Raw genomic sequence first — 14139 nt, 5'->3', positions numbered from 1 at the left:
TGTTGATATTGAGAACATCGTGGACCAGATTTATAGGCTTGAATAGATGGATATTAAAGAAGTAGATCTACTGGAAATTCTGGGAAGCATCAAACTAGATAAGTCTCCAGGGCCAGACCAGATATATCCAAGGTTACTGTTGGAAGGGAGGAATGAGATTGCTGGGCCTCTGGAGATGATTTTTGCATCCTTACTCTCTATGGGAGTAGTACCGGCTGCTTGGAGGGAGGTGAATGCTGTTCCTTTGTTCAAGAAAGGGAATAGAGAAATCTCTGGGAAGTACAGGCCAGTCAGTCTGGTAAGGAAGGTACTGGAAAGGATACTGAGAGATAGGATTTATGACAATTTGGAAAAACATAGTTTGATCAAAGATAGTGAGTTTGGCTATGTGAGGGGCAGGTCATGCCTCACACGCCTTATTGAGTTATTTGAGGATGAGACAAGACACGTTGATGCATGTCGAGCAGTGGATTTGGTGTTTATGGATTTCAAGAAGGCATTTGATAAGGTTCCCCATGGTAGGCTCATTCAAAAAGTAAGGAGGTACAGGATACAGATAAACTTGGCTGTCTAGATACAGAATTGGCTGGCAGAAAGAAGACAGCGAGTGATAGTGGATGGAAAGTATTTCGCCTAGAGCTCAGTGACCAGTGGTGATCAGTGGGATCTGTTCTTGGGCCTCTGCTCTTTGAAGTTTTTATAAATGAATTGGATGAAGAAAGTGGAAGGGTGGCTTAGTAAGTTTGCCGATGACACAAAGGTCGGTGGTAGTGTAGATAGGTTCGCAGGTAACAACATTACCTGGACAGGATGCAGAGCTGGGCTGAAAAGTGGCAGATGGAGTTCAACCTGGATAAACGCAAAGTAATTCATCTTGGAAAGTTGAATTTGAATGCTGAATACAGGGTTAAAGACAGGATTCTTGGCAGTGTGCAGGAACAGTTGCCACCCAAGTTGATAGGGTTAGTAAGAAGGTATATGGTGCTTTGGCTTTCATTAACAGGGTGATTGAGTATAAGAACCACGAGGTTTTGCTGCAATTCTAATAAACCTTAGTTAGACCACACTTGCAATATTGTGTCCAGTTCTGGTTGCCTCATTATAGGAAGGATGTAGATGCCTTAGAGAGGGTGCAGAGGAAATTTACCAGGATACTGCCTGGATTAGAGGGCTTGTCTTATGAAGAGAGGTGGACTGAGTGGCTTCTCACACTGGAGAGAAGAAGGAAGAGAGGTGACTTGATCGAGGTGTACAAGGTAATGAGAGGCATGAATAGAGTTGATAGCTAGAGACTTTCCCCCAGAGCAGAAATGGCTATCATGAGGGATTATAATTTTAAGGTGATTGGGGGAAGGTATAGGGGAGATGTCAGAGGTAGATTCAGAGGTACGCAAGAATGCCAGCGGTGGTAGTAGAGTCAGAGACATTAGGGACACTTAAGCAATTGCTGGACAAGCACACAGACAGCAGTAAATTGAGGGGAGTGTAGATTAGGTTGATCTTAGATTAAGATAAATGTTCACCACAATATTGTGGGCAGAAGGGCCTGTATTGTGCTGTATTGTTCTATGTTCTATGTTTCTAAGTTTTGGATGGAAGTGTAGGTAGACTAATTAGTAAGTTTGCAGATGAGATGAAAATTGGTGGAGTTATGGATAGTAAACAAGTTTGTCAAAGGATCCAGCAGTTTTTTTTTCTAAATTCATTTTTATGGGATGTGGGCATCGCTGACTAGCCAGCATTTACTGCCTATCCCAAGTTGCCCTTGAGAAGATAGTGGTAGGCTGGTTTCTGGAACTGCTGTGGTCTGACCCACAATGCCATTAGTGGGGAGTTTCTGGATTTTGATCCAGCAACAGTGGAGGAACAGGAGGATGGTGGGTGGCTTGGAAGGGAACTTGAAGGTGGTGATGGTGTTCCCATATATCTGCTGTCCTTGTCTTTCTAGATGGACGTAGCTGTGGCTTTGGAAGGTGCTGTCTGAGGATCTTTGGTGAATTTCTGCAATGCATCAGATAGATAGCACTCACTGCTGCTTCAGAGAGTCGGTAGTGGAAGGAGTGGATGTTTGTGGATGCAGTGCAAATCAAGCGGGTTGCTTTGTCCTGGATGGAGTTGTTGGGCTGCACTCATCCAGTCAAGTGGAGAGTATTCCACCACACTCCTGACACATGGAATAGTCCATCTTCCATAGTTACACCAGCATCATCCCCCACATTTGGACTGATTTCTGTATCGGTGCCACCTCATGCTCCCATAAGGAGTTTGAACAGTTCATCAACTGCACAAACATTTTCCACCCTGAAGTTAAGTTCACCTGGACTATCTTTTTCCCCTTCCTGGACCTCTCCGTCTCTAACTCCAGTGACTGACTCAACACACACAGCTATTTCAAACCCACTGACTCCCACAGCTACCCTGAGTATACCTCCTCCCCCCCCCCCATTAAAAACACAATCCCTTGCTCCCAATTCCTCCACCTCCACCTCCACCGTATGTGGTCCCACGAGGAGCAATTCCACTCCAAGACATTCCAGATGGCCTCTTATTTCAAGGACCTTCCATTTCACCTCTCATGTGATCAACAACATCCTTCAGCCCACCTCCGCCACTTTCCCCACATCCGCTCTGAACTCCACCCCTCCAACCGTAACAAGGATAGAACCCCCCTCACCTCCCAGCCTACTAATCTCCGGATACCATGCCCCCCACTAACCCATCCTCCACACCTGGCACCTTCTCTTGCCACTGCACGAGGTATAAAACCTGCATCCACACCTCCCTCCCTCACCTCTATCCAAGGCCCCAGAATATATTTTCACATCCAGCAGAGATTTTCCTGCACATCCGCCCACCTCATCTACTGTGTCAGTTGCTCTCAATGTGGTCTCCTCTACATTGGGAGACAGGATGCCAACATGCAGAGCAGTTCAGGAAACATCTCTGGGACACACAACAACCTCATTGCCCTGTGGCCAACCACTTCAACTCCCCCTTTCACTCATCCAAGGATATGCAAATTCTGAGCCTCCTCCACCACTAAATCAAAGCCACCCGCCAATTGGCAGAAGAGTGCCTCATCTTCCACCTTGGGACATTTCAACCACATGGCATCAACATCGAATTCTCTAGTTTCCAAATATCCCCTCCCACTACTTCATCCCAGATCCAACCCTTCTCACTTCTCCTAAGTACTGATCTGGCAATACAGGTGGAAAATGTGGGAAAGAAAGCAGATGCCTGCTTGCATTCATTGGTGGAGGCATTGAGTAGACAAGTTGGCAAGTCATGCTGCATCTGTATTAAACTTAAGTTAAGCCACATTTGGAGTACTACGTGCAGTTCTGGTCACCAAGGTACAGGGAGGATGTGAAAGCGTTTGAGAGAATGCTGGAGAGGTTTACCAGAATGTTGCCTGGATTGGAGTGCATTAATTATAATAAAGGGATGGAAAAACTTGGACTTAATTCAGTTGAGCTGTGGAGGCTGAGGGATGACCTGATAGAATTATATAAAATTGCAAGAGGTATGGATACAGAGGATAGCCTCAGTCTTATTCTCAGGGTGGAAATGTCAAATATTAGGAGGCATTGGTTTAAGGTGAGAGGGGCAACTTTAAAGAAGAAGTGAGAGGTAAGTGTTTATAAAAAGGGTGGTAAGTGCCTGGAATCCGCTGACAGGGGATGTGGTAGACATTATCAGCGCAGACATGGTGGGCAGTAAGTCCGGTTTCTGTTGTATAACGTTCTATGTTGTAACAGAGTTTAGGGAAGAAGAGGTCTGAAGGAAGTCTGGGGCTAGACCATACCTTTAAAGTTAAAGTTGTGTTTGATTATGTAGGAGAGGAACCGCATTTTGTACATTCAGCCAAACAAGGAAAGGTTTGTTGCTAAATGCTACGGAGTCCAACAATGACGAAAGACCACAGTGATGTCATTTGTGACTTTGGCTAGCTCTGTTAAGTTTGTCAGAATTAAGAGATTAGAAACAGATGCAACGCGAGAAGGTTGATAAAGAAGAATGAAGTTGAAAGTCTTTTTGAGAAACAAATAAAAACCTAGGTAAGTAAATCAACAGCAGTTCGGGAATTGAAGAGTGGAAATCATGAAATGGAAAATTTATGAGTTTGAGAGTAAGATTGCAAAACTCGAGAGCAGAGAAAGATGGAAGGATATCTTATTTTCCATGGGTGAAAACTTAAAGTAGTGGTATGGAAGGAGACGAGTAAGTTATCAGAGATGGCCTTGTATTCTTACTATCTGGAAAAAGATACCAAGGCAATGTTATGATTGCATACATCAGTTTCTGCCAGAGGTCACCAGCATCACTAATACCAGTCTTCAACAAATTTGATTCACTCCACAGGGTATCAAGAAAAGTTTGGAGGCATTGGACACTGCAAAGACTATAGGTCCTGACAAAATTCTGGCCATAGTACTGAAAACATTTGTTCCAGAACTTGCCATACCCCGAACCAAGTTGTTCTAGCTATAACATTGACATTTACTCAATAATATGGAAAATTGCTCAGATATGTCTTATACATAAAAAGCAGGACAAATCCAACCTGGCCATTACTGACTCATCAGTCTACTCTTGATCAATGAAATGAGGATTAGCTTGCCTCCTTTACCACAGTACCATTTATCGATGCCCAACTACTCAGCACTAATATATACTTACTAATATTGTCACCTTATCAAATACTTTTTAAAAATCTATTATAATGGATAGACTGAACTGGAAGATATTTGATCCAGTTTTGACCAACAGCCATACTGTTCCCAAATAAAATGTTACCCTTTTGCACTACTAATGTCATTTTAGGATCTAACCAACATTTATTCTGAGTAAGAATCATATCAGACAGAAAACATTAACTGTTTCTCTTTCCATGGATGCTGTCAGAGCTGCTGAGTTTTTCCAGCACTGTTTTTATTTCAGATTTCCAGCAACCGCAATGCTTTGGTTTTATTTTTAATTACTTTTCAGATTCATGATGTTATTGATGCTCTCCCCAAGGATATTGTAGGTTAATCTACAGTTCGAGAAGGCAGCTCACCACCTCCTTCTAAAGGGAAACTAGAGATGGGTTTTAAATGCTGCCCAGTCAGCAACACCCCAAGCCCCATGAGTGAATGAAAACAAAATATTGACTAAGTATTTTAAATATACTATTAATTTGAAACAAATATCTATGAAATTGTTTGTTTCATTTGGTCAATATGCTGGAACTCCCTCCCTAACAACATTACAGATATACCTACACCAAATGGACAATGATTGTTCAAAAAAGCAGTTCACCATCACCAAGGGCACTAGGGATGGGCAACACATACTGCCCCAGCTAATGATGAATCCCTTGAATGAATAATAAAAAACTAGAATAGCTAACATGAAAATTAGTGGTGTTGTTGATAGTGAGGAGTATGGTCACAAGCTACAATCTGATATTGATCAACTGATAAGTTGGACAGAGAAATTGCAGATGAAATTTAATCCTGATAAGTGTGAGGTATTTTGGGAGGTATAATAAAGGAAGGATTTGCACAATAGATAGTAGGTGGCAGCACCGTGGCACAGTGGTTAGCACTGCTGCCTCACAGCGCCAGAGACCCGGGTTCAATTCCCGCCTCAGGCGACTGACCGTGTGGAGTTTGCACATTCTCCCCGTGTCTGCGTGGGTTTCCTTCAGGTGCTCCGGTTTCCTCCCACAGTCCAAGGATGTGCGGGTCAGGTGAATTGGTATTGCTAAATTGCCCGTAGTGTTAGGTAAGGGGTAAATGTAGGGGTATAGGTGGGTGGCAGGTCGGTGTGGACTTGTTGGGCCGAAGGACCTGTTTCCACACTGTAAGTAATCTAAAAAAAAGGTCTTTTGGGAGTAGGGAGGAACAAATTGATAGATACCTGAAGTTGTCAAAGGTCGAGAGGGTAGTGAAGGAAGGCATGTTAGATCCTTATTTTCATTAGCCAGGAATTGAGTATAGGAGCAGGGAATTATTCTTGCAACTGTATAAGACATTGGTTAGGCCACAAATGGAATATTGTGTGTAGTTCTGGTCACACTGAAGGTTGTGATTGCACTGGAGAGGACGGGTGATTCACCAGACTATTGCCTAGGTTGGAAAGTCTTAGTTATGAGGAGAGGCTAGATATGCCTTTGGATGAGCACTTAAAATGCCAGGAATAAACATAGTTTGAAGTTTGTTGGTCAGCATGAACATGTTGGGCCAAAAGGCCTATTTCTATGCTGTATGACTCTAATAACTCTAATTACATAATAAATGGTCAGGTCATCGTTCTCTGCAAATTGCATTAGGCGCTTGCAAACAAGTATAAACAACTTTTCCCAAAGATTTTGCCTCTATATTCTAGAAAATGCCAGGTGTATATAGATTCATACCAATGGATCGTTAGATTTAACAGCATCTTCTCAAACTGTTTGCACATATTTTTAGTTTAATTAATGATGATAACAAAGCGGTTTGAACTATTTGAGCAGATTTACCAGAGAATGCTTGTGGCTTGAATCCTAGTACCTTCCTACCTTGCATCAAGAAAACGAGAGCGTAGGATCATGACCGCTTCACATGTACTCTGTTTTAGCTGCATCTGGATGGTGCTGAATTTTCGGTGGATAATAGAAACCATACGCTCAATCTCCTTTGGTGAAATAGGTCTGGTCCGACTCTGTTCGCGAAGCAAGTTCATAACATGTGTGGTAAATTCACTACATGCCTGCAAATACAACACAACAGGATTTGATTATGCATCAACAAGGGATTCATAAGGTGAAATACAAGAATGGGTGCTAACTCCCTCATTTTTAATTTATCTGCATCTATTAATCAGTTGGTGTGGGAAATTCTGAGTACTTAGGGTTCAGGTACTCTCTGTGTGACAGATTATGCTTCAACTCATATTGCAGAAGAAAGTGCTGCACCAGTCTTTATGCTTAAGACTGAATCCTTCATATGATTGTCTTTATCCTATATTTTTGCCATTAGGAAGTTCTTCAATACCCACCATCACTTGCTTTCAAGCACCCAGTATGCTGTTATAAAACATCTACCTAATATTTTATCTCCCTCCTTAATTTAATGTGCTTTTCATGTTTTATGCAGAATTTTGAACAGCTATGCTTTCAAGTAATCCAGTAAATGTATTTGTAACACTCTTGAAACTGTTGAAAGTTCAAATGGGAGTATGTTCACAAAAACAGAGTTACAAAATGAAGCAGTTGTCATTGGTATAGCCTGATGGCAAAAGGGAGATTCCTACAATCTGGAATATGAATAATGATACAAGAATCTAGTGATTGCTCCTTTCCCTGTAGACAAAATGTTACTTTTCTTGGATTTTGGATTGGCTTGTACCATTATAATACAACGTTTTTTAACGTTACTGTAAGTAACAGTAATTGTAGCACAACAACAAGAAGAGTACCCATATATAGGTACTCAAAAGAATTAAAATGAAAAAAAGTTGACATCAAGTACATGCAGAAATGTGTTTTTTTTTAATGATAGATGTAGGGATGAGGGAAACTTTCTCTAATCTACATTGTATTCTGTAAAATGGGAAAACTCTACTGGATCAATTTATCTTTAGATACCAGTGGCTGTTTATGCACTATCAAAAGGGTGCTGTTTAAAATAAATATGCCATTTGGCTTTTGTTATGATTAAGGAGCACATCATATGCCACCTTACAGAAGATAAGTAGGAGCTAGTTACAGATCAATTGACTGAAGTGGTTTACTGTCTGACAGTTAATCAACCTGGGCATTTATTTCAGTTCTGAAGAAGTCATATTCAACTCAAAATGTTAACTGTTTCTCTCTCCATAGGTGCTGCCAGACTGCAGAATATTTTCAGCATTTTCTGTTTATATTTTATATTGAACTCCTTTCTTTGTTTGAATTGATTTTAATAACAGAGAATGGAGTTGTTTGAGAAATGCAGACATGAAGTTTGAAATGGAGTAAATCTGATAGATTTTAGATGTTGGGCTACATAAACTTTCACATTATTTGATAATGTAGCTCATACCTGCTCATATTTCTCCAGCTCCGAGTGGTAAATCTGCCGAATTTGTGTCAGTTTGGCTCTGTAGTCGGAATGCTCAATGGAATTATCACTTGGTGAACCACCCGATGCTGCTGCCGCTGCTGCAGCTGCCGCTGATCCTCCACCTTTCTCAGGCCCAGACACACCTTCAGCCAACAGCATATTATCCAGTCTCATCAACTGTGGGTCTGGAGGCTCTTCTTCTTGTACACCTCGGATGCTTAGCACTGTGTACAGCAGAAACAGACGGTTTAGGAAACATCGGTAAGAAAAGCACTAAGAAGAAAAAGTACTTTTGCCTTTGGTAGTAGTTGCCAAGGCTTAACATAGTACATTGCTATTTAGGACATTTAGTACATCATTGTCTTTGTTGTTTTTCTAGACTCAACTACTCCAACACACTCATGACTGGTTTCACAAATTCTATCTTTCAGCAAAGTCATCCAAAACTTTGCTGAACTTGTCTCAATTTGCAGCATTTTATTATGTTATGAGTGTGTTGACTACACTGGCTGCCGGTCAAACAGTATCTTTATTTTAATATTCTCCCATTGCTTTCAAATTCCTCCATAGCCTTGGTCCTCTCTACCTCTGTGTTTTCTTCCAACACCACAATTCACTGAGATATATTTACTGCTCTAATTGTGGTCGCTTGTGCATTCGCAATCATAATTGCTACATGCTTGGTGGTTGTGCCATCAGCTTCCTAGTCCTAACCTTTGGAATTTCCTCCCTTTATGTCTTAAAACCCAACTCTTAATTCTAGCTTTTGGCTATTTGTCCAAATAATATGCTTAATGTTATTTGGAGTTATACCTTATATTGTAGCATTCCTATGAAGTACCCTTGGAATAAATGAATAAGCGCTTTTGAAATGGTCTAGTCTTACACTTGTGTTGCCAGAAATTTGGGTCTTGCTGATCATGAATGTGGTATTCCAGATTTTGCAGTAGAGTGGTGCTCGAAAAGCACAGCAGTTCAGGCAGCATCCAAGGAGCAGGAAAACCCGACGTTTCGGGCAAAAGCCCTTCATAAGGAACACAGGCAGAGTGCTCTGGTTTCCAGCATCTGCAGTCATTGTTTTTACCCTGTGGTATTCCAGAGTTAACATCTGCAGTGGAGCTACTGCGCACATCTACCAATCAAATCATTTCAAAAGTCAATATTCAGTTTATAATTTAAAGTGTGATATTGACATTTACTATTTTTACTTCATTAAAATTTTAATATTTCTTCAAAATCCATACCATAATTAAATTGCAATATTGAAGTTTTACAAATGCCTTTAAAATAATGAAAACCAATTTTCTCAATATCAATAATCTGTTAAAAAGATTCTTGTTATTGATACCTGATTAACTAATCCAAAGTTAAAAATACTTCAATTTTTCAAAAACACATTCATTTTTCAGTCATGATCGAGAGAAATCAGCAATCTGTGCAACACAGTAAAATTAGAACATTGAAGAGGAATGTATTTCACAAATATTATTTTGCGCAATATTATTACTTTCTATGTTAATATTTTAATATGGTATTCAATTTGCACATGGATGGCATCATATTCAGGTAAAAATAATGACTGCAGATGCTGGAAACCAGAGTCTAGATTAGAGTGGTGCTGGAAGCATCCGAGGAGCAGTAGAATCGACGTTTCGGGTAAAAGCCCTTCATCAGGAATACAGGCAGTGTGTGCATCACATTTACTAATGCTTGTTGTTAAAATTGCAGCATCTATTGTTTTTTCCAGATTGTCCAGTAGGGGGAGTATGTTGCTTTATTCATTCTTCAACTGCTCATCTCAGTCCTTTTACAGTTTGAAATAATTTCCACGTGTATCATTTCACATCATAAACATTTGACTAGATCATCAGAAATAATGAATGATTTCCCTCAGTCATCCACCATAAATGTTAAACCATCAACTACAGTCCACTTTCAATCACTTTCAAGTGCAGAATCTATATTATTGGGCTTTGTACCATATATATTGGAAGCTTGGCTCTCTATATTAATCATGTGAATTTTCCATTGTTTCACTAGCATTTTTTTTAAAGAGTGGGTTCCCTTACAGATGTTGCCCCATTGTTTTTAACAATGCTATCCTAAAGTAGCATTTGCAGTGATCCTTTGTTTAATATAATTTACCATGTGACTTTCAATTGTTTAACACTATTACATTCCCAACTTTTCCCAATTTTGATGAAGGTATCTGCACTGCAAACTCTGTTTGTCTCTCCACAAGTGCCACCTGACCTGCTGAGTATTAAGAAATAAAATAGATCTTATTAAAATGAATCACTGTAAAGGACAAACACAGTGCTGCAGAAGTAGCCCAATGTGACAGGACAAACTCAGTAAGTATTCCTCCAGGTCCTACCTCGGACTAGCCTTCATAGATACATTGTTGCAGGTCCTATTGCTGAGAACGACAAAAGCAGAAAATTGGGTTAAGCTTTCTTGGAGCCCTGGGATCATTAGGAGCCCCTCCACATCCAGTCCATATTACAAGTGAAATGCAGGGGAAAAATGTATTAGGTTTATGCACTGCATTCATAATGAAACGTAAATCATATTTAAAGTATATGCTATGCTTTAATTCTTTTCACATAACATTTACAATATTTGATGCAAGTCTCAAACTTAACTGCAAGTTTTGGCATGGTCCCATAGATTCTTGTCTTGTGTTATTTCATCCCTGCACAGAACTTTAAAACCGGATCCAATTTTCTCACAAAAACCACCCTCCTGGCTTCTTATTCTGTTTGTAATGTATTTTTAAGTAGATAAAACATATAATACACTGAGTTTTAAGTCTAGCACATTTCCTGTGCTTATAGAAAGATTGTGTCACACAAATTCTGCCACACCAGCACTCCATTTGAAACTGGAACGTCATGATTAAATGATGCTGACTACTATAGTTCATCCTCCCAAAGCTTTATATTGCTTTGGTGTATTCCAGTTACAATTCACAGTCATAGTTTTCTCCCTTGTAACTTTTTTCCATGTTCGTTCCCTAATTTCTTGCGTTCAGTGTGAACAAAGAACAAAGAAAATTACAGCACAGGAACTGGTCCTTCAGCTCTCAAAGTCTGTGGCAATTCAGAGCCTCTATCTAAACCTTTTGCCTATTTTCTAAGGATCTGTATCCCTCTGCTCCCTGTCCATTCATATATTTGTCTAGATACATCTTAAATTACGCTTTTGTGCCTGCCGCTACCACCTCCGCTGGCAACATGTTCCAGCAACCCACCACATTCTGCGTAAAGGACTTTCCATGCATATCTGCCTTAAACTTTTTCCCTCTCATTTTGAACTCGCGATCCTAGTAATTGAGTCCTCCATTCTGGGGAAAAAGCGTCTTACTATCCACCCTGTCTATATCTGCCATCATCTTGTAGACCTCAGTCAGGGCCCACCTCAACCTCTATCTTTCTAATGAAAATAATCCTAATCTACTCAACCTCTCTTCATAGTTGGAGCCCTGCATACCAGGCAACATCCTTGTGAACTTCCTCTGCACCCTTTCTAAAACATCCACATCCTTTTGGTAATGTGGCGACCAGAACTGTACGCAGTATTCCAAATAAGGGCGAAACAAAGTTTTATGCAACTTTAACATGGCCTTCCAACTCTTGTACTCAATACCCCATCTGATGAAGGAAAGCATGCCGAATGCCTTCTTGACTACTCTATTAATTGCCACCTTCAGGGTACAATGGATCTGAACACCCAGATCTCTCTGTACATCAATTTTCCCCTTAATTTTTCCACATACTGTATAGTTCACTCTTGAGTTGGATCTGCCTTATTGATCCATCTGTAGTTCACTTCTCTGCCCAATTCTCCAATCTATCGATAGTCTGCTGCATTCTCTGACAGTCCCCTTCACTATCTGCTACTCCACCAATCTTAGTGTCATCTGCTAATTTGACCACTCATACCTTACTCCAGATCATTTATGTATATCACAAACAACAGTGGTCCCAGCACGGATCCCTGTGGAATACCACTGGTTACAGTTCTCCATTTTGAGAAACTCACCTCCAATACTACTCTTTGTCTCCTGTTACCCAGTCACTTTTTTACCCATCTAGCTAGTACACCCTGGACCCCATGCAATTTCACTTTCTCCATCAGTTTACCATAGGGAACCTTATCAAATGCCTCACTGAAGTCCATGTATATGACATCTACATTCCCTCATCAAACAACTCTGTCACTTCCTCAAAGAATGTTATTAAGTTGGTAAGATATGTTGCCTATCACTGATAAGCCCATTTTCTTCCAAATGGGAATCCTTCTTAAACAAGGGGATAACATTAACAATTTTCCAGTCCTCCGGGACCTCACCCATGTTCAAGGATTCTGCAAGGATATCTGTTAAGGTGCCAGCTATTTCCTCTCTTGCTTCCCTCAGTAACCTGGGATAGATACCATCTGGACCTGGGGACTTGTCCACCTTAATGCCTTTTAGAATACCCAACACTATTGAGAATAGGAGTTGGGAGGTCATGTTGTAGCTGTATAGGACATTGGTTAGGCCACTTTTGGAATATTGCAGCAATTCTGGCCTCCTTCCTATCAGAAGGATACTGTGAGACTTGAAAGGGTTCAGAAAAGATTTACAAGGGTTGGAGAATTTGAGCTATTGGGAAAGGCTGAATAGGCTAGGGCTGTTTTCCCTGGAGCGTCAGAGGCTGAAGGGTGACCTCACAGGGCCATGGATAGGATAAATAGACAAGGTCTTTTCTCTGGGGTGGGGTAGTCCAGAACTAGAGGGCATTGGTTTAGGGTGAGATGGCAAAGATATAAAAGGACCTAAGGGGCAACTTTTTCATGCAGAAGGTGATGCGTTTATGGAATGAGGTGCCAGAGGCTAGTGCGATTGCAGCATTTAAAATGCATCTGGATGGGTATATAGGGATATGGGGCCAATTGCTGATAACTGGGTCTAGATTAGGTTGAGATATCTGTTCGGCATGGACGAGTTGGACTGATGGGTCTGTTTCCATACTGTACATGTCTACGACTCTATGATTTTTCTCCTTCCTTATGTAGACTTGACTTTGAATAATCAAATATCTATCCAATCTGATTGAAGATTTGTAGCTCGGGTATCCGTTGTTGTGGTTCTGCTCGCCGAGCTGGAAGTTTTTGCTGCAAACGTTTCGTTCCCTGGCTAGGGAACATCATCAGTGCTGTTGGAGCCTCGTGTGAAGCGCTGCTTTGATGTTTCTTCCGGTATTTATATTGGTTTGTTCTTGCCGCTTCCGGGTGTCAGTTTCAGCTGCAGTGATTTGTATGTGGGGTCCAGGTCGATGTGTCTGTTGATGGATGTTCTTGCCGTTTCCGGGTGTCAGTTTCAGCTGTAGTGGTTTGTATATGGTGTCCAGGTCAATGTGTCTGTTGATGGAGTTTGGGGATGAATGCCATGCTTCTAGGAATTCTCTGGCTGTTCTCTGTCTGGCTTGTCCTATGATAGTGGTGTTTTCCCAGTCAAATTCATGTTGCTGGTTGTCTGAGTGTATGGCTACTAGAGATAGCTGGTCGTGTCGTTTTGTGGCTAGCTGATGTTCATGGATGCGGATTGTTAGCTGTCTTCCTGTTTGTCCTATATAGTGTTTTGTGCAGTCCTTGCATGGTATTTTGTAAACTACGTTAGTTTGGCTCATGCTGGGTATTGGGTCCTTTGTTCTAGTGAGTTGTTGTCTGAGCGTGGATGTTGGCTTGTGTGCTGTTATGAGTCCTAAGGGTCGCAGTAGTCTGGCTGTCAGTTCTGAGACGCTCCTGACGTATGGTAGAGTGGCTAGTCCTTTTGGTTGTGGCATGTCCTCGTTCCTCGGTCTATCTCTTAGGCATCTGGTGATAAAGTTGCGTGGGTATCTGTTTTTGGCGAATACCTTGTATAGATGTTCCTCTTCCTCTTTTCGCAGTTCTGGTGTACTGCAGTGTGTTGTGGCCCTTTTGAATAGTGTCCTGATGCAGCTTCGTTTGTGTGTGTTGGGGTGGTTACTTTCATAGTTTAAGACTTGGTCTGTGTGTGTTGGTTTCCTGTGTACCCTTG

At 41.1% G+C, this 14139-nt stretch overlaps 1 protein-coding gene across 2 annotated transcripts in view; it reads right to left on the bottom strand.

Annotated features, from left to right (window-relative positions):
* pbx4 (pre-B-cell leukemia transcription factor 4) overlaps positions 1-14139 on the bottom strand; it is a 610007-nt gene that overhangs the window by 162207 nt on the left and 433661 nt on the right. For both annotated transcript variants that reach the window (XM_060855285.1, XM_060855286.1), the window contains exons 3-4: positions 8052-8296; positions 6548-6738 (exon numbers count right to left, since the gene is read on the bottom strand). In XM_060855285.1, the coding sequence (XP_060711268.1) occupies positions 6548-6738; positions 8052-8296 (436 nt within the window). The remainder of the gene's footprint in view (positions 1-6547; positions 6739-8051; positions 8297-14139) is intronic.

The sequence above is a fragment of the Hemiscyllium ocellatum genome, chromosome 45 (genome assembly GCF_020745735.1).
Source record: "Hemiscyllium ocellatum isolate sHemOce1 chromosome 45, sHemOce1.pat.X.cur, whole genome shotgun sequence".
Lineage (NCBI taxonomy): Eukaryota > Metazoa > Chordata > Chondrichthyes > Orectolobiformes > Hemiscylliidae > Hemiscyllium > Hemiscyllium ocellatum.
This window is presented reverse-complemented; position numbering and strand designations above follow the sequence as displayed.